Source organism: Propithecus coquereli, unplaced genomic scaffold (assembly GCF_000956105.1).
Source record: "Propithecus coquereli isolate 6110/MARCELLA unplaced genomic scaffold, Pcoq_1.0 Scaffold7, whole genome shotgun sequence".
NCBI lineage: Eukaryota > Metazoa > Chordata > Mammalia > Primates > Indriidae > Propithecus > Propithecus coquereli.
The window spans coordinates 6056445-6078342 of record NW_012153062.1 but is presented as its reverse complement, the minus strand read 5'-3'; the positions used below and the strand labels follow the sequence as shown (position 1 = coordinate 6078342).

At 34.9% G+C, this 21898-nt stretch overlaps 1 protein-coding gene across 1 annotated transcript in view; it reads left to right on the top strand.

Moving 5' to 3' along the window:
* The window catches only part of CCDC18 (coiled-coil domain containing 18), a 166668-nt gene that overhangs the window by 87394 nt on the left and 57376 nt on the right, over positions 1–21898 (top strand). The window contains exons 23-27 of the mRNA XM_012661015.1: positions 7148–7291; positions 8836–9039; positions 11300–11437; positions 14348–14548; positions 17224–17691. Of these exons, the coding sequence (XP_012516469.1) occupies positions 7148–7291; positions 8836–9039; positions 11300–11437; positions 14348–14548; positions 17224–17691 (1155 nt within the window). The remainder of the gene's footprint in view (positions 1–7147; positions 7292–8835; positions 9040–11299; positions 11438–14347; positions 14549–17223; positions 17692–21898) is intronic.

Sequence of the window (21898 nt, the reverse complement as noted above, 5' to 3'; positions counted from 1 at the left end):
GCTAGGATTACAGGCGTGAGCCACCGCGCCCGGCCAAGAATTCTTTTTTTAAAAAATATTTTCATTCATGTATAATAACTGTCCATATTTTGGGGGTATGTGGGATATTTTGATACATACATATAACTTGTAACTTTATCTTTTTTTGTGTGTTGGGAACATTAAAATTCTTCTCTTCTAGGTATTTTGAAATATATAATAAATTATTGTTAACTGTAATTTCCTTACTGTACTGTCTAATACTAGAACTTATTCCTTCTATCTAACTGTATTTTTGTATCCTTTAACCAAGTTCTCTTCATCCTCACCTCCTTCCTTACCTTCCCTTCCTCTGGTAACTGCCATTCTACTTTCTACCTCCATGAGATCCACTTTTTTAGCTCCCACATATGAGTGAAAACATACAATAGTTGTCTTTCTGTGCTGTCTTATTTTACTTAACATGTTGACCTCCAGTTCCATTCGTTGTTGCTGCAAATGACAGGATTTCATTCTTTTTTGTGGCTGAATAATAATCTATTGTGTATATCTACAACATTTTCTTTATGTATTCATCTGTTGATGGATACATGTTGATTTCATATTTTGGCTATTGTGAAGAGTGCTGCAATGAACATGGGAAGGCAGATAACTCTTCGATATACTGATTTCCTTTCTTTTGGATATATACCCAGCAGAGGGATTGCTGGATCGTATGGTAGTTTTACTTTTAGTTTTTTGAGGAACCTCCCTACTGTTTTCCATAATGGCTCTGCTACTTTACTTCCCTGCCAACAGTGTATAAGTGTTTCCCTTTCATCACACCCTAACTGGCATTTGTTATACTTTATCTTTTTGATAATAGCCATTTTAACTGGGGAAAGCTGATATCTCATTGTAGTTTTGATTTGCATTTCTCTGATGACTAATGATGTTGAGCATTTTTTGGATAGTTTGCAAATATTCTCTACCATTCTGTAGGTTTTCTCATCACTTTGTTGTTTCCTTTGCTATGCAGAAGCTTTTTACCTAGATGTAATCCTATTTGTCTATTTTTGCTTTGGCTACCGGTGTTTTTTGAGGTCTTACACAAAAAAAATCTTTGCTCAGACCACCGTTCTATAGCAGTGGTCCCAATCTTTTTGGCACCAGGGACTGGTTTCATGGAAGACAGTTTTTCCGTGGATGGGGGCGGGGCTTGAGGGGAGCTCAGGCAGCCATACCAGTGATGGGAAGCAGCTGTAAATACAGATGAAGCTTCGTTCACTTGCCTGCTGGTCACCTCAGTTCCTAAGTTTCATGGATGACAATTTTTCCATGGACTCAGGGGGGAAAGGTGAGGGAGGGGGGTGGTGGACCTCTGCAGCCTGGACCCTAATAGGCCACGGACCAGTACCAGTCTGTGGCCTGGGGTTTGGGGACTGCAGTTCTATAGCATTCCCCAATATATTCTTTGGTTAAATTTATTCCTATGTATTTTATTTTATTTTTTGTAGCTATTGTAAATGGGATTGCTGTCTTGATTTCTTTTTCAGCTGTTAGCATATGGAAATGCTACTGATTTTTGTATGTTGATTTTGTATCTTGCAACTTTATTGAGTAGGTTTTTCTAAATATAAGATCATGTTGTCTGCAAATAAGGCTAATTTGACTTCTTCTTTTCTAATTTGCATGCCTCCTTTATTTATTTCTCTTGCTTAATTGCTCTAGCTAGGACTTCCAGTATTATGTTGAATAAAAGTGGTGAAAGTGGGCATCCTTGTTTTCTTTCACATCTTCTTAGTGGAAAGGTTTTTAATTTTTCCCCATTCAGTATGATATTAGCTGGGGGTTTGTCGTATATGTCCTTTATTGTGTTAAAGTATTTTTCTTCTATACCTAATTTATTGAGCATTTATAATCATGAAGAGATGTTGAATTTTATCAAATGTTCTTCAGCATTTATTGAAATGATCATACTGTTTTTGTTCTTGATTCTGTTGATGTGATATATCACGTTTATTGATGTACATATGCTGAGCCATCTTTGCATCCTTGGGATGAATCCCACTTGATCATGGTGAATGGTCATTTTAATGTGTTGTTGAATTTGGGTTGCTAGTATTTCTTTGAGAATTTTTGCATGTATGCTTGTTAGGGATATTGGCCTGCAGTTTTCTTTTTTTATTGGGTCCTTGTCTGGTTTTGGTGACAATGCTGGCTTTGTAGAATGAGTTTGGAAGTATTTCTTCCTCTTCAATTTTTTGAAATAGTTTGAGTAAAATTTGTATAAGTTCTCCTTTAAATGTTTGGTAGAATTTAGCAGTGAATCATCAGGTCCTGGGCTTTTCTTTTCATGGGAGATTCGTTATTATTGCTTCAATCTCATTACTTGTTATTGGTCTGTTCAAGTTTTCTATTTCTTCTTGGTTCAGTCTTGGTAAATTATATGTATCCAGAAATTTACCCATTTCTTCTATGTTTTCTAATTTTTTGGCATATTGTTTATAATAGTCTCTAGTAATCCTTTGTATTTCTGTAGTCTCAGTTGTAATGTTTCCTTTTTTATCTCTGATTTTATTTATGTGGGTTTTCTCTCTTTTCATATTCAGTCTGGCTAAAGGTTTGCCAACTTTATTTCTTTTTAAACAAACAACTTTTGTTGATCTTTGTGTTTTTTAATTCTCAATTTCATTTTTTTCTGCTCTGACATTTATTAATAATTTTTTCTCCTCTATTAATTTAGGATTTGGTTTGTTCTTGCTTTTCTAGTTCCTAAGAGCTAGAGGAGCATTGTTAGGCTGTTTATTTGAAGTTTTTCTATTTTTTTGGATGTAGGCATTTTTTGCTATAAACTTCCCTCTATGTACTTTTTTTTTTTACCATATCCCATAGGTTGTGGTATGTTGTATTTCCATTTTTATTTGTTTCAAGAAATTTTTAAATCTCTTTCTTTATTTCTTCATTGACCCATTTGTCATTCAGGCTCATGTTGTTTAAATTCCATTTATTTATACAGTTTCTAAAGTTCCTCTTGTTATTGATTTCTAGTTTTATTCCTTTAAGGTTAGAAAAGATACTTGATATGACGTTGACTTTTTTGTATTTGTGGAGACCTGTTTTATGGCTGAAGATATAGTCTGTTCTGGAGAATGTTCCATATTCTTTTTTTTTTTCTTTTTGAGACAGAGTCTCACTGTGTTGCCCGGGCCAGAGTGCCGTGGTGTCAGCCTAGCTCACAGCAACCTCAAACTCCTGGGCTCAAGCAATCCTACTGCCTCAGCCTCCCGAGCTGGGACTACAGGCATGTGCCACCATGCCCAACTAATTTTTTCTATATACTTTTAGTTGTCCAGCTAATTTCTTTCTATTTTTAGTAGAGACGGGGTCTCGCTCTTGTTAGGCTGATCTCGAACTCCTGCGCTTGAACGATCCGCCCGCCTCGGCCTCCCGGAGTGCTAGTATTACAGACGTGAGCCACCACGCCTGGCCAGAATGTTCCATATTCTGATGAAAAGAATGTATAATCTACAGCACTTGAGTGAATTGTTTTGTAAATGTCAGGCCTACTTTGTCTAATATGTGGTTTAACTGTAATATTTCTTTGTTGATTTTTCTGCTTCAATGATTTCTCCATTGCTGAAACTGGGGTGTTGAAGTCTCCTACTATTATTGTATTGTGATCTATCTCTTTGGATCTATTAATATTTGCTTTATATATTTGTGTGCTCTTGTGTGGTGCCTATATATTTACTATTATTATATCCTCTTGCTGAATTGATTTCTTTATCATTATATAATGACCTTCTTTATTTCTCTTTACAGTTTTTTAATTAAAGTCTATTTTACCTGATAAAAGTATAGCTACCCATACTCTTTTTTTTTGTTTCCATTTGCATGGACTGTCTTTTTCCATCCCTTCACTTTCAGTTTATGTGTGTCTTTATAGGTGAAGTGAGTTTCTTGTAGGTAGCATATAGTTGGGTCTTGTTTTTTAATGTATTCAGCCACTCTGTGTCTTTTTAAGTGGAGAATTCATTGTTATTATTGATAGCTAAGGACTTAACTACTTCCATTTTGTTACTTGTTTTCTAGTTGTTTTGTAACTCTTCTCTACCTTTCTTCCTTTCCTGCTATCTTTCTTTGTGGTTAAGTGATTTTTCTCTGGTAGTATGTTTTAATTTGTTGTTCTTCATTTTTAGTGTATCTATTATACGTTTTTGCTCTGTGGTTACCATGAGGCTTACAAAAAAATCTTAGAACAAGTTATTTAAAACTGATGTCAACTTAACTTTGATCGTAAAAAAGAAAAAGAAAAGAAATAATCTAAAAAACACTTTATCTCACTTCTCCCTCAATGTTTTGAATTTTTGTTGTCACAGTTTACATTTTTTATAATATATTGCCTATCTTAATGAATTGTAGTTATTATGTTTAGTGGTTTTGCCTTTTAGTCTCTTTCTGAAGATATAAATGCTTTATACAGCATGATTACAATATTAGTATAACAAACATGTTAATATCCTTTGCTTTTGGCTTGAAACACTCCCTTTAGCATTTCTTATATAACAGGTCTGGTAGCGATAAATTCCCTCAGTTTTTGTTTGTCTCAGAAAGTCTTTATCTCTCCTTCTTTTCTGAATCATAGCTTTGCTGTGTGCAGTATTCTTTTTTGATAACTTTTTTTCTTTACCACTCTGAATATGTCTTCCTCCTACCTCCTGGCTTATAAGATTTCTGCTCAGAAGTCTGCTGTCAGACATATTGGATCTCCCTTATGTGGTATTTGCTTCTTTTCTCTATTTTCAGAATCCTGTCTTTGTCTTTGACCTTTTGACCTTTGAGAATTTGATTACAATGTGTCTTGGAGTATTCTTATTTAGGTTGACTCTGATTGGTCACCTTTGACCTTTCTGTACCCACATATTTATATCTTTCTCCAGGTTTGGAAAGTGTTCTATTATTATTTCTTTAAATAACCTTTCTACTCCTTGGTCTTTCTCAGTTCTGTCCCTAACTCCAATAACCCAAATATTTTCTCTTCTGTTTTTGTCCCAAAGATCCTGTTCATTCCTCTTCATTCTTTTTTTTCCTTTGACTTTTCTTATATGACAGATCTGAAAAGTGCTAAATTCCCTCAGCTTGTATTTGTCTTGGAAAGTCTTTATCTCCTTTCTGAATGGTAGCTTTGCTGTGTATTTTCAAATAGTCTGTCTTTGAGCTCACTGATTCTTCTGTTTGTTCAGTTCTCTCCTTGATGCTCTCTATTGCATTTTTCATTTCATTCATTGTATTTTTCAACTCCAAGATTTTTTTGATTTTTTTATTATTCCAATCTCTATTAAATTTCTCTGATAAATTTCTGAATTGATTCTGTCTTTTCCTGAAGTTTGTTGAACTTCCTTAAAACAGCTATTTTGAATTCTTTAAGCGATCACACATCTCCTTCACTTTTGGATTCGTCTCTGGTACTTTATTTTGTCTGCTGAGTGAGGTCATATTTCCCTGAATGTTCTTGCTGCTTGTAGACATGCAATGGTGTCTGCACATTGACAGATTAGCTATTCATTTTAGTCTTCACAGTCTGGCTTTGTTTGTGTCTGTCCAACTTCAAATGTCTTTCCAGGAATTCTAAGCAAACTGACTGTTGTATTACCTGAGGCTATGATCACTATAGCTGTCCCAGCATTAGCGGGACACATTGCCCAGCTTGCTGTGAGTCTTGCAAGGGCTCCAAGGTTGCCAGGGCTTTCTGGCCCAGATGGATCTGGGGAACACTCAAGGAGGGTACTAGGGCTGTGTGGGACTGGCCTGGTACCCAAGTCTAGAAGGCTGTCCTGGTGGTCTAGTCAGGCATGCCTCCCAACAGATCTCTTCACAGGTGAGATGGGTCCCCAACCGCAACAATAGGGGCTTGAATTTAGCCCAGTCCCCTTGGGATCTGTTATGGAATAGAGGCTGGAGAGCCTAGTTCTGGTTCATAAGGGTGCCTGTCACCTAGCAAGTTCCTACATAGGACAGTTCCCTGACTGCAACAGAGGGACCAGAGCTGAGACTGGGCCCCCTCAGCATCTGCTGTAGGATGGAGGCCGGACAGCTCATCAGGTACTCATCTCTCAGAAGGTCTCAGCTCTAATGGGATAGGTCCCCAACTGCGGCAAGAGGGTCTGAAGCTGAGATTGGACCCCTTCAGGATCTGCTGTGGGACAAAGGCTGGGGAGCCATCTTGTTGCCTCAGACAGGCATACTTTTTCCAGTAGATCTCAGCACAGACAGGATAGTTCCCTGCTTATATTCAACAATAGGAGGGTCCAGAGCTGAGACTGGGACCCTGCGGGATCTACTGTGAGACAGAGACTGGAGAGCCTGTCTTGTTGGCTCAGAGGGGTGTGTGTCTCCCAGCAAATCCCTTCACAGTCTGGATAGTTTCCTGTTTGCAGTGGGTAGATCCAGAGCTGAGGCTGTCTTCTCAGGATCAGCTGTGGGACAGAAGTTAGCAAGCCTGTGAGGGAGGTTCACACTGTCAGACTGTGAGATATGGTCAAGTCTCCCTCTGGGTCCTGGTATGAGCAGCTCTGAGCTGGTACCTCAGCTGAGGAGATGATTGGAGCAAAGTTACCTAGCAACTTTCAGGTTCACTGCTGAGACCGATGTCAGCGGTCAGACAAGCCTTTCTGCCAAGGCACTAGTGAGGGTGGTTCCTCATGGACCCATTCTCAGATGGTTTTGCTTACAGGCTCAAGGCCAAATAAGGCTGTCCCCTAGGGGGACTGGGCTCTTTCCAACTTAAATCCAGGAGCAAGCTCGGCCAGTCGGCTACCTGGGTATCAATCTGCACTCTCAAAACGACCTTCCTAGGTCTTGGACTCTACCACAATTTCACAGACTCCTACCTGAATCTTGAGGTTCCTGCAGAGAGACCTGTGACTGTGGATGGGTCCAGGGTTATTGTTCTTTTTCGAGAGATACCTGTGGCTTACCTTCTATTCTGCCATCTTGGTGGCGTCCAAGCACAAGAATTCTTATGTATATTTCCAAATTATGGTTACCTTAAGAAAAACACATTTTTATATTTTGCTTTTAGATATTTAGATATGAACAGTTAAAGCTTGACTTACTATGGAACATGGTTATTATTAAATTATTTTTCCTTAGTTACATTAATATTGTTCATTTGTTTAAAATTCAGGTGGAAAGTTTGAATGAAAAATTGCAAAATGCCAAAGAACAGATTCGAGAAAAAGAGTTTCTAATCCTACAAAATGAACAGGAGATAAGTCAACTGAAAAAAGAAACTGAAAGAACACAACAAAGGATAAAAGAAATGGAGAGTGTAAGCAAATTATTTTTCACCTAAGGAATAAGTAGTCTTCTGATGAGTGAAATGAATCTTTATGTTTTAAACCAGTTGGTTTTAATAAACAGGAACTGTGCAAACAGTATTTTTAGACTGGTTATTTGGGCCAGATACCTATCAGCTTCTTTGACCTTTTAAAGTATTTTTATCTGATGGTCTAGGTGTAGGCAAGGACAATGTCTTATTTATCTTTGCATTCCCTACAGGCCTTGGCATGGTATCTCTCACATAATAAATCCACAATATATGCTCATTTGGTCAACAATTACTTATTGACAACCTACTATGTAATAGAATTGAAGATATAGATATTAATAAGATCCAGTCTTTTGACCTTGAGGAATCCCATCCAGAGAATGGATAAACAAGTGATAATTGTACATAATTGAGGCCAAGTACATTGAATTGTCAGATGAAGTTTGTTGATTTCATATCATCAGTTTGCATATTTGTTGACTGGTGAACCCCATTCCACCCACTTGCCTTTTTAAAAAGTGAATTTCTATGAGCTCTCGTGGACATAACTTTTTCTTGTTTTTAAGTACTTAACTTTAAAACTTCAGACATAGCTCTTTATTATATTTGATTAACTGATTATCTGTCTCTCACCCTGTAAAATATAAACCACATAAGGGTACCACAAAGGGTATCTTTCTTTGTTCACTCCTGTATCCTCAGTGCCTAGAACAGTACATATCACATAGTAAGCATGAATAAGTATTTGTTGAATTATGTACTTAAGTAAGGTCTCTGAGAGCACATTTGTGTCCCAGTGGAGAAAAAAAAAATTTCTGGCCCAGTCATTTCAGGTTCCCCAACAAGGACTGACTGAAAATATTTACATGGGATTTATATTGACTTATAACATAGCTATACCTTGGGCCTCCATTCCAGACATCAGGGCCCTAGTGATTTGTAATGATTTCTTTTCTTTTTCTTCCCTGAAGTGTCATTACCTACCATCTAACCTAACTCACCCAGCTGATTTTCACTGATTTTTTTTTCTAAGAAGCAATACTTTCCTAGGAATTTAACTGAATAATGTAAAAACATTTCAGAAGGAGTAGCAGCCCCAGTAACAAGGTTTTACTTTTGCAGAGGATAAGGTCCTGACTTTAACCCAGCTCTGTGGATTAAGGGTGGGTTTTGATTATCCATGTGAATATATTTTCTGTCTTTGACTTGGATGATCAAATGCTAACTTCTCTTTTCTCTTTATATTATTATATATTCTATCATAAATGTTACATTCACAATGATAAAGGATTATACAGTTTGTATTTATTAAAACAGTGTAAAATGTATCAGTATGAGTGCCAGATTTATTACAGTATTTTTGTCTTTAAAACTTTTTTTTTCTGAATATCATTTTCACAATGGGTAATAATCATTGTATGTTAAATTTCACAGGGATTTAGTTGGGAGGGGGAAATTTACTTATTAAGAGAGAATTCAGAGTAAGAAATAAGTTTCCTGTATATTTTTCATTTTGCAACCTACAAATATCTTGTGCTTTTCAGGTTGTGAAAGAGCAGGAGCAGTACATTGCCACTCAGTACAAGGAGGCTATAGATTTGGGGCAGGAATTGAGGCTAACTCGGGAGCAGATGCAGAATTCTCATACAGAATTGCTGGAGGCTCATCGTCAACAAGTCCAAGCCCAGAGAGAAATAGAAAGGCTCTCTGGTGAACTGGAGGATATAAAGCAACTCTCTAAAGAGAAAGTAATCCCAATGCTAAATAATTTTATGTTACTGAAAATCTTAAAAATTTTAGTGTTCACTTTTTCAGCAGTAGAATATAGTTCTTGCAAAAATGAACTGTGTTGCACTACAATGTAAATGTACATAATACCACTGAAATATACACTTAAATATGGTTAAAATGGTAAATTTTATGTATATTTTACCACAATTATAAAAAGAAAAAAATTAACTGTTACATTTATATAACTTTGTAATATAACTAGGAAGTCCTTCAGAACTGAATTTTGGCCAAACTAATTAATTAATTCTAATTAAACTGAATTATAAAGCACTTTGAGACTTTTAACTGACTTTGAGCTCTCACTTTAAGAAATATGAAGCTAATAAATCTTATTTGAATAAATGTTTTTATATTTGTAGCCACTCTTCAGACCCCTTTGTGGGGAGGTAAGATGCTTTTAAAAAGCAGAAGTACTAATATAAATTTTATTTCCTCAGTATTTGGTTGTAGTTTAACAACTTGGCTTAAAATATTTAGATTGGAGGGCCTAAAATATTTAGATTGTGGTGACTCACACCTGTAATCTCAGCACTTTGGGAGGCTGAAGCAGGAGGATCACTTGAGCCCAGGAGTTCACGGTTACAGTTATCTATGATCATGCCACCACACTCCAGCTTGTGTGACAGAGTAAGGCCTTGTCTCTAAAAAGAAAAGAAAAAAATTAACGCAGCAAGCTAATATACTGATATACTATGTAGGGGGTTAAGAGCTTGAATTCCTGAGCCAGGCAGCCTGTTTCTGAAACCTAGCTCACCACTGAGCACTTGTTTGACCTTGGGTAATTACTTAGACTTTGAGAAAAATGTGTTTGTTGATGTTCCAAAAAACGTTCTTATGATTTTTCTGCTTTCTATATGGTTAATTAATTCAACATAGAAGTTGAGTGAAAATACTTTTATCTTTAATTTTGGTTAAACCTAACTATGTTGTTATACATATTTCTGGATACTTAGACTAATAAAGAATACATAGGGTTTCTACTAGGAAAAGGGAAGCAATCTACTTTTATCTCATTTCAGTCCTTATCTCATATCTAAATAAAGTACACTTGGTTATATTTGATAAACAAAGTTCACTTAATCAAAAAAGTAAGTTAAAGTGGGGAATTATTTAAATTGATGGTTTTTTGAATATTATATTTTAACTCAAAATTAAATATACATTCATATGTTTATCTTTTTATTTAGGGCCAAACCTTGGTACTTTTTGTATAAGGCATTTGATTAGAATTCTACCTAGTATTTCTTGCATAAATCATACTTATATTCCATCATCTACACTTTCCAGTTTTGGTTTCTTAAAAGTGGAGGAAAGCCAGGCACAGTGGCTCATACCTATAATCCCAGCACTTTGGGAGACTGAGGAGGTAGGATCACTTGAGGCCAGGAGTTTGAGACCAGCCCATGTAACATAGCAAGACCCCATCTCTACAAAAAAATTAAAAAATTAGCTGGGCATGCTGGCTTGTGCCTGTACTCGCAGCTACTTGGGAGGCTGAGGCAGGAGGATTGCCTAAGCCCAGGAATTCAAGGCTGCAGCAAGCTATATGATCATATCACATTATGTTAGCTGGGTGACAGAGCAAGACCCTGCCTCAAAAAAACCAAACAAACAAAACTAGAGAAAGACTTAAAAGACATTTGTACCCAAGAGTATAACATCATGGGGCCTCCTGCAATATTTTATAACTATTTTGACTGCTTCTAGTTGGGTAGCAAATGTTCATGACTCACTTATTGAGCTATTTCAAAACATACAACTTTGTTTTTACATAAAACCTTTTCTTTGGCATGCATATTTCATCAGTGTTCATAATATATAAAAAAATTACATAATTAAAATCACAAGCACAGCTAGCATGAGTAGATTTGGCTAAAAACTCAACTGACTCTTGATAAGAGTCACTATATCTGGTGAGCAAAAATGCACAGGCATACCTAAGAGTGACCGTTGCCTGCCAAAATTCAGCATCCTGTGGTTTTACAGAAAGCATTGGTTAGTGAGCATCTATTTTATTATGGTAGCAAACAATATACTAATACTCTCCCATCACTAGCCTCTTAAATGTTTAGATTTTAAAGTATACCATTTAATAAGTTAACTTTGTGTGTGTTTATATAATATACAAAATTAAACTACTTAATGCACCAGATTGGTTTAGGTATAATAACCAAATAAACAAGTTTTATATCATTTACTTAATATATCATTTTTAAGGAAGCTCGTGGAAACCATTTAGCTGAAGAATTGGGGGCTTCTCAAGTACGTGAAGCTCATTTAGAAGCAAGAATGCAAGCAGAAATCAAGAAATTGTCAGCAGAAGTAGAATCTCTTAAAGAAGCTTATCATATGGAGGTAAAGAAAAATTTAATTTGTTCTAGAAGCACCTGCCAAAGTCGTTCACCTAGCCAGACAAAAATATGAGTCTAGCTCTTAAATATTCATTATAGAATGATGCATCCTGGTCTTCATTTCTGGTAGCCTAAACATACAACTTTCACTTCATATCCAGCAAGCTAATATACTGTGTGTGAGGTCAAGAGCTTGAATTCCTGAGCCAGGCAGCCTGGTTCCAAAACCCAGCTCACCACTGAGCACTTATATGACCTTGGGTAAGTTACTTAACCTCTCTATCTAAAATGGATATAGGCTAGGCATAGTGAGTCATGCCTGTATTCCAGCACTTTGGGAGGCTGAGGCAGGAGGAGGTGCTTGAGGCCAGCCTGTGCAACATAATGAGACCGCTGTCTCTACAAAAAAATGTTAAAAGTTAGCGGTGTATGGTGGCACATGCCTGTAGTCCCAGCTACTCGGGAGGCTGAGGCAGGAGGAGGTGCTTGAGGCCAGCCTGTGCAACATAATGAGACCGCTGTCTCTACAAAAAAATGTTAAAAGTTAGCGGTGTATGGTGGCACATGCCTGTAGTCCTAGCTACTCGAGAGGCTGAGACAGAAGGATTGTTTGAGCCCAGGAATTCAAGCTACAGTGAGCTGTAATTGTACCACTATACTCCAACCTGGACAACAGAACAAGACTCTGTCTCTAATTAATTAATTAATTAATTAAATGGATATAATAGTGGTTTCTATTTCATAGAACTGTGGTGAGGTTTAAATGATTTAATATGTAGATTATAAAATAGCATTTGCAAAAAACTAACTTAAGATATTTAACAACTGATATAAACAGTTTCATGTGATGTGAATCTATATGCTTTGCATTTTCCAATATTCAGTAAGTTAAATAGAGAAGTTAAATAAAGAAGCAGGCAGTACTACAACCTTTTTATCTATTGGTATGTCCTGAGCTTTCATAGAAATGGGCAGCCCTATCAATTAGAATAGCATTTTTTCATCTTTGTAAAAACATTTGAAGATACTACCCAAAATCTTTGTATATGATCTAAATAACTTATTGAGTTTAATGCTAATAAAGCATTTTTCTAATATGGCAAGGCTTGCAAATACATTTATGTTAAACTCCATTGAAGGGAATTTGGTAACATGTTTGTGAGGGATTGATGGGGCTTGTAGTGACCGTGTGTTGCTTAAATGCATTTAGATTCAGATCTCTTTGAACTCATTGTGCTTGCCAAACAAAACACATTAGCAAGCTAAATCCAATCCTCAGGCCAAGAATTTACAACTCTTGGTTTTTGGAGACAAATGTGAAGACTGTTGGCCTCAGCATAATTATATAATTGATATTAGCAGCTCAACATTTTTTTTCTTTTTCATTCTTTCTTCCTTTTTTTTTAAAGACAGTGTCTTGCTTTGTTGCCCAGGCTGAAGTGCAGTGGCACGATCATAACTTATTGCAGCCTGGGACCCCTAGGCTCAAGCAATCCTGCCTCAGCCTCCTGAGTAAGCAGTTCAACTTAGTGACCATCAGTAATTAGGTCATCTCAAGTGTTTTCCTTAACTACTCATTACACTTTTATTATAGGGCCTCTGTTCAGTTTTTGTCTGTAATTATCTATCTCTTGTTTTATTTTTTTAGTTTTATGAGTCACTTGAAATTATTTATAAACAGTACATAAAATTAAGTGTAAAGGTTCTAGTGCTGCTTTTTTTTTCTTAAAGTAGCGAGGTCTCACTATGTTACTCAGGCTGGCCTTGAACTTCTAAGCTCAAGCCATCCTCCCACCTTAGCCTCCTGAGTAGGACTACAGGCACATGCCACCAACAGTGTTTAATATTTAATGTTGCTATTTAATATTTGGTACTAATATAGTTATGTATGATACAGAAATATGTAAGTTTTTTTCCTTGTTGGCAGTTGATAAAGATCTATTTTTAAAGTGTATATATTGTTCGAATATAAAAATGAGAGGATATGGTATTAAAGTAATAGAGAGAAAAAGGAATCAGTTGTTTTTAACAGTATTTTTTTAAAACACAGGTTTCAGAATTGTCAGAAAATTCACTTAATACAAAACTCCTGATTTTTTTGAGAGAATGAGATTGGCTATAGAAAGGTTATCTCCACAATAACCTTTTATTGTGGAAAATCTTAAACATATTTAAAGATAGAATAGTATAATAGTATAAATCCTCCTAGATTTATTTTTGATATTTAATAATTATTAGCTCGTGGCCAATTTTATTTCATCCATAAATACATTGACCATTTTCTTTTATCTAGAAGGGAATCCTTTTGAGAATGAAAAAGAATGCTATTAGGAATTATATCAGGAAACCAGGCATAAAACCTAGATAATCGTAGGCATACTGGAAAATGTGGTCAATTTATCTTCAACCTCACTTATTTCCTTTCCTACTCTCCCCCCCGTATCCATATGTTATTTTGGAGCAAATTCCAGACATCATTATTTATTCTGTAAAACATTTCAATAAGTATCTCTAAAAGATAAGGGCTATTTTTAAAAAACATAACCATATACCATTATCACATCTAAAAATTGACAGTGATTCTTAATATAATCAGATATCTAGTTGTTCAGATTTTCCCCAATTGCCTCAAAAATGGTCTTTATAATCTATTTGTTCAAATTAGGGTCTAAATATAGTCCATTGCATTTGGTTAACTGTTCTTAAATAAATTTAAGATTATATGTTCCTTTTCTCCCTTTTTCCCTTTAGTATTTTATTTGTAGAGAAATAAGATGTTTGTAGCTATAAACAAAATTTATATTCTTTAAAGAAAAAGTGAGTGGAAATGGAAATTATTAGAATGTTGTTGACACCAATTCTAATCTATTTTCTGTTTTTGTTTTTTTGCTTTTCCATTTTGGGGACTATATAGATGATTTCACATCAAGAGAACCATGCAAAGTGGAAGATTTCTGCTGACTCTCAAAAGACTTCTGTTCAGCAACTAAATGAACAATTAGAGAAGGCAAAACTGGAATTAGAAGAAGCTCAGGACACTGTAAGCAGTTTGCATCAACAAGTCCAAGACAGGAATGAAGTAATTGAAGCTGCAAATGAAGCATTACTTATTAAAGTAAGTAAACATATAAAAGTAAGAAAGCTTACCTATGAAAAAGTAAATCTATGATTTATTTTTCCTGACCTTGTAGTATGTGGACGACTATATGACCAACTATTGACCTGTTTGAATTAAAAGCATTTTATTTACATAAATAAAATGAATTTGGGAAATTATTGATATGATGTACATCATATTACCACAGCAGAAATAATTTATAAATGTTCAAATACAAACTCATCTAATTGTACTATTTGCTCTATAGTTTTATGCTTGATGTACCTAATAAGTAGAAGCATTTCTCAAAATCAGTAAAGTTCCTTTAAAAATCACTAAGTAGAAAATACAAGATTATATTCAGAATTTTTTTCTGCATTTTAATATAAACATCATTTTAAAAATGCCTATTGCTACTTATTCACCTCTATTGATCATGGCAGTTTTATCTACAATTTGAAATTAATATTAGTGTCGTTGCATAGAGATTAAAAAGTTAACATTGGTTAAAAATTGCCAGTATAGAGGGTAAAGTTATCAGTGAAGCCCTTAAAAAAGAACAGATAGTTATGAAGCAGTAAGTGATTTTATAGCAAAATGGAAAGTATTGAAAAGGAAAAAAACTCAACCAAATAATACCTTAGGAATATTTCTAGTTAGTAAACTGAGCACTTAAATTCCTTTGATATTCACAGTACTAGAGGAAAGCTGAATAGACATAGTCTAAAATTTTAATGTTTAGGTTGAACACTCTATTAATGCTTTTATCAAAACATTAATATTCCTAGTGTTCTGGAGGTTTACAACCTTTATACAAAATTACAAAACTTCATTGTGAAAAACTGACCCTAAAAAATTAAGATTCTGCATTGTATTCCTTGTCACAGTAGCTATCGCTGCTGCTCACTTGCTGGATACTACCAATGAGACAAATACAATTAGATTGCACGTATCAATTATTCAGAAGATTTTAAGTTCAACTACTTAGGAAATTGCCAAAATAGTGGCTAAGTAGCAGCAGTTCTTAAATGAACCATAGATACAGAGATCTTAGAACATGTACTGGGAATAGCCAATATACCAGTCAGAAAATAGAATTTCTGTATTGTGTTTGACAGGAGCTCTCAAAGTCAATCTCAACTGGCACTAAAGTCTAGACTGAAGAGGAGTTGGGCAGGACAAGAGAGAGAAATGAAGAGAGGCTAATAGAAGAGCTGAAGCAGGCATAATTCTAATAATTAGAAGTAGTTATAAATAATAGAAAGCAATTCCATTGACAGCATCAATAAATGAAAGAGAACAAAATCAGAAGTGAGGAGGAGAAAGAACAGTGTTTGAGGCAAAGTTCACTTTCTTTAGTACTGTAACTAGTACCCTCATATTTTAGGGCAACTGGAGCAAGGGTAAAGACCATTTTCTGAGAGCCCTGAAGGCATCATTATGTAATAATATAGGGTCACAACAATGACCTTCTTTGAATCTTAAGAAAATATTGAATTATGTTTAATGTACTTGGTATACTACATTATAAAAGTTATGTGTAAACTGTAAGTTAATTGGAATCTTATAATACTTACCTAAGATACCACATCTCAATTATGGCTAGATAATGCATAAGAGGGGAGAAAAAATAACTCCAGCTGTGCATAACTCTATTCTATATCAACTCTATAACTACTTTATTAATCATGATTATAAGAATGTGAATGTAAGATTTACTATAAAAAATTAGCACTCTAGCCACTTATAAATAATATAAATTAAGTTTATCTAGATAAAGTAATATGAAGATATGAAAGAATTGAAATATGCATGTTAAACTTCCATTTTGTAATGCATTCTGTGGATATGTCAGTTTTAGTTATAGACACAGTACTTTTAGACACCAAACTTAAGAACAAAAACTATAGATTAAAAGTGACTGATTTAGAAATACGTATCTTATGGATATTTTTAAGAAAACAAGAATATATTTGAAGAGGAGACTACTACGCTTATATTATTTAGCTTTTAAAACTAAAATGTCATTTCTTCATTTTTTTGGTTTTTTAGTGTATGCATTCTCATTCCTAGGATCCCAAAGTTGAGTCAGAGAACCCAAATGAAAAATAAGGAAAAATAATAGAAATGAAAAATGTATTTAAATAAGGATTAATTTATTAAATATTATTAATCTCCTTATTAGAGTTTTCTCTTTGAAAAATTTCTAGTATAATAAAGCTTTCTTATAAGTAGGATATATAAAGCAGAATAGCTAATATACATTTATTTCCTGTTAGAAATTCTGAAGGAAGTCTTTTTGTGTCTGTATGTATCAGATTAACAAAAGATAGTGTACCTCTATACTTTTGCAGAGAAGTTTTTAGATGTAAGATTTCAATCTTGAATAGAAACTGATATTGTAATTAACACTAAGAAAATTCTGTAAGGAAAATCTAGTTTTCATGGAATTCCTTAGACTACTTTAACCATATTTCAAATGAACATATGTGTTGTTCCAAAGTGAAGCTATCTTAAATAGTAAAGAGTTTAAATAGAGCTTGGAAAAGTCTCAGGAATTATAAAAAGAATTTGTATGCTGAGACAAAGGTTGACTTAGATAACCTGTAAGAGTCTGTGATTTTCTATGTAGTTCATTTATTTAACAAAAATGTATTAAGTACCTACTATAATATGTACCAATTTTTCTACAGGAATCAGAGTTAACCAGATTACAAGCCAAAATTTCTGGACATGAAAGGGCAGAAGACATCAAGTGTCTACCAGCCTCATTTACATCTCCAACAGAAATTATGCCTGATATTCAAGATCCAAAGTTTGCTCAACATTCTTACACATCTTTTTTCAAGTGTAGAAAACTACGTCGCTCTATTAGTGCCAGTGACCTTAGTTTCAAAACTCATGGTGATGAAGATCTTTCTGAAGAATTACTACAGGACTTAAAGAAAATGCAATTAGAACAGCCTTCAGCATTAGAAGAAAGCAATAAGGATCTGACTTACATGCAGTCAGACTCATTTAAACCTCTCAAATATAACCTAGAAGATGATAGTTCTGAAAGTAATGACTTTAGTACTCTTAGTGGAATGCTGAGATACATAAACAAAGAAGTAAGACTATTAAAAAAGTCTTCTGTGCAAACAGGTGCTGGTTTAACTCAGGTATGTGTTTCATACATTTTAAGTTGTAATAGTTTGTCTCTAAAGAATATTGTTTTATTATTTGGTGTGAAATTCATATATTTAAATGAATCATGCCATGTCATGAAAATCCTGTTTGTATGTGTTTGTCTTAGGTCAGTAATAGCCATATAATGTAAGTATTATAAAGGAATAGAAAAAATGTACTCTTCATTATTGGTAGACACCTGTTAATTGGGAAAACCAAAAATCTTTTTTAAAAAGGACGTAAAATTCACAGAAAAGTAACTTAAAAGTTTCTGAGAAAATTAATATTTAAAAAAGGAAGATTTTAAATTTTACACATTAAGTATAGCTAATACTAAAAAATATATACTTCTCTAGATGATATGTGAGATAATAGGGGGAGAGGGAGACCGAGAGGGAGCTGGAAGTAGAGTGAAAAACAGGAAGAAGAAATATGCAATAAGAGAAATCAAGAGAAAGTAGATTCTAAGGTGAATGTTTTCTAAACTTAGTCATAATTTACTGTTCACTTGGGCTTTGTGTATCAGAATAAGTTACTGTTGGATATCATTGACCTTTGGAAAGTTGATTTACTGATTAGCCATTATTTAAAATCATGAATAAGGCCAACTTCCCTCATCCTTATAACTTTTTACCCTAAAATATTTCTTTATTCTATGTTCACCTTCCCTTCTTTTCCTCCTTTTCAAGATAAAGATGTATCCCTCTTCTTATTTAGGGACAATCCCTTGAACATGTACTTTATACTGTTGCCTATTTTGCTACTCTGCCTCCTCATTTAACGCACATCTTTTGGCTTCTTTATTATCTTCCTTCCAGACATTTTAAATTCATACCTACTCTATTCATGTCCATTGTTGTTACCTCCTTACTACCCTTCCTACTATATTGGGTGGGCTCTTGAATATTAAATGCACTGAACTGTTTCCTTGAAAGGCACAAAAAAAATCATCTTATAAACAAATTTAGGAGTCTTTTGTCTTCAGCTTTTGTAGATTTTTATTCTATTTTATTTTGTTTGAAACAGGGTCTCACTTTGTTGCCTGGGCTAGAATGCAGTGGCCTTATCATACATAGCTCATTGCAGCCTCCAACTCCTGGGCTCAAGTGATCCTCTTGCTTCAGCCTCCCAAGTAGCTGGGACTACAGGCGTACACCAATATGCCTGCCTAATTTTTTTATTTTTTGTAGAGACGAGGTCTCACTATTGCTCAGGCTGGTCTCTAACTGTTGGGCTCAAGCGATCCTCCCGCCTTGGCCTCCCAAAGTGCTAGGATTCCAGGTGTGAGCCACTGGGAGCCACTGTGCCCAGCCTAAAAAAGTTTAGTAAAATGGATCTAAGACAAAGAAAAATTATTGAGTCAGCTTTTCTTCATAACACTTATTTCTGCCTGGTATTAGAGTATATATCTATTTACTCGTTTATCAGTTTTCTCCCCCACTAAAATGTAAGCTCCGTGTAGACAGGGTATTGGTCACTTTTATTTTTATACTTCCAGTGCCTGATATGTAGTAGATGCTGAATAAGTATTTATTGAATGGATTAAATGGCTGAATAACTGCTATATAGTAAATACAACTGTACTTTTAAACACAACTATAGATTTTATCAGGCTTTCCTGGCCAAAATTTCACTTTTAGCATTTTATTTTTAGCATTCAAGAAGTTAAAGATTTAATAAAGGTAACTCAGAAGTAATTAGTGAGATAGAAAAACCAGGAGAGTGTAATATCTCACAATGTGTTTGAAGAAGAAAGATGAGATCAGTTGTGCCAAATGTTGCTAAATAAAGTGAGGATTGACAATTGACTATCATATTTGGTAATGGTGAAGCTATTGATGACCTTCATAAGAATGAATAACAGTGGGAATGAAAGCTGGATATGGAGTAGGTTTAGCGAAGAATAGGAAGACAGGAAATAGAAACACCAAGAAAAAATTAGACAACTATCGATAAAGAGTAAAGCAGAGAAATGAGGGGGATGTGATGTTAAGGGGGAGTTTTTTTGTTTTGTTTTTAAGATAAGAGATAAAAAGAAAAAAAACAGCTGTTGTATGTTGATAGGAATGGTTGAGTAGACGAGGAAACTGATAATTCTGGACAGAGAGTAGGAAGAGTAAAATTCTTCAGGGAGGCTTAGAGAGATAGGATCCAGGAGAGAAGTAGAGAAGTTGGTCTCCAAGAAAAGACAGGGCAGTTCATTCCCTGTGAAAAGGAAGGCAGAATAAGTGGGTGGAAAATTTGTTGGTAGGAGAGGAATTTCTTTATTGATTGCTTTTATTTTCTTAGTGAAATAAAAAGTGGGGTTATTAGCTAAGACAGGGTAAGGTATGGGAGGTTTAAGAACAGGGAAGGTGGCTGGGCGCGGTGGCTCACGCCTGTAATCCTAGCACTCTGGGAGCCGAGGTGGGCGGATTGTTTGAGTTCAGGAGTTCGAGACCAGCCTGAGCAAGAGCGAGACCCCATCTCTACTAAAAAAAAAATAAGAAAGAAATTATCTGGACAACTAAAAAAATATATATAGAAAAAATTAGCCGGGCATGGTGGCGTATGCCTGTAGTCCCAGCTACTCAGGAGGCTGAGGCAGGAGGATCGCTTGAGCCCAGGAGTTTGAGGTTGCTGTGAGCTAGGCTGACGCCACGGCACTCTAGCCCAGGCAACAGAGTGAGACTCTGTCTCAAAAAAAAAAAAAAAAAAACAGGGAAGGTATATGAAATATTAATAGTTATCTTAGTGGGAAAGCATAAGTAGATTAACAAAGTCTAGTAGAATTGCCAACTATATACATTTGTTACGTGGAACAGCCCTGGAAAATATAGGACATCTGGCATCGTTTGTCTCTGCCCACTGTATGCCAAAAGCAGGATGTCCTTTTGTCCTCTATCATAGTGACAACCAAAAAGTACCCTCACAAATTTCTAGAATATTCCCTAAGTGACAGTACTGCTCCATTTAAGAACCTCTGCTGTATTCCAGTGACCCTTGCAGTCAAAGGTGTGCAAGAGTCTATTTTTGTTAAAAATAAAACCTAATTTATACAGGATAAATTTGATAAATACAGTGACAGAATGCGATGGATCATAACAATACATAGCCCTTACTATATGCCAGGTACTATTCTAAATGCTTTGTATAAATTAATTCATTTAATCCTTATAACAACCCTGTGATATAACCTGTGAAAGGTACTATTATTAACCTAATAGTACCAAATAATAGTACCTTATAGTTCTTTTATTATAGTGGGTACTGTTTTTATCTTCCTTGTATAGATTAGGAAACTGACTCCCTGCCCTTAACCAGTATGCAATATTATTTGCATAATTATATTTGTATTTTCTTTAGTACTAATTACACAGTTTGATCTTGCAATTGCTTAATCAATTAGCGATTAAGAGGGTTGGACTTAAAAGTTAACTACACAACTGAGAATGATTTCTTACTCTATAGGTCATTGGAATATATAGATACATTTGAATATTACAAGTCATTTCACCTATTTAATTATCATGGAAATTCAGTGCCAAATTAAAATATCCAAAATGCTGTAGCCAGTTGTTAAAAGAACTGTATTCTTAAAATCGAGTCAAAGTTACATTCCATACTCACAGTTTTGTTTATTGCCAGTGATACTCTACTGAGTTTTAAATGCATTCACCACAATAAGTAGTTACAACTTTAAGCTCACATGAAATTCTTATAACCCATGAGCCTCAATTACATTATTCGTGTTGGCTTAATTTTGTCTTGGATAGAAGGAACTGGATCTTTGGATTGCTTAGAACTCTGTTCAGTGCTCCATTATTGTTATTTCTAGCACCCATGTTTGACAAATGCTCATCTATGAATTTTCAATTCTCTAATGACCACTACTTACATATTATACCCCAATCTTAAAGGAAGGATTACTGAAAACATCTCTGCTTTTTCTGAAGGGCCTCTGTTTTTTTCTTATCTAATATCACTGTTGTCTTTTTTAATGGAAGGTAAGAAAATTCAGAGAGACGGCTACTGTTGAATGAAACTTTGACTTGCTGTGGTTTTACTACTTAACTGCCTCATAGTCATTTACATGTACGTTGCATTAATAAATGTATACCACTTTGTAAAATTTGATATAAAAGATACTTTAACACATTAACCACCACGTGAGTTGTATTTAACTCATGCTAGTTTCGAGCCCGGGGCTTCGTGAAGCAT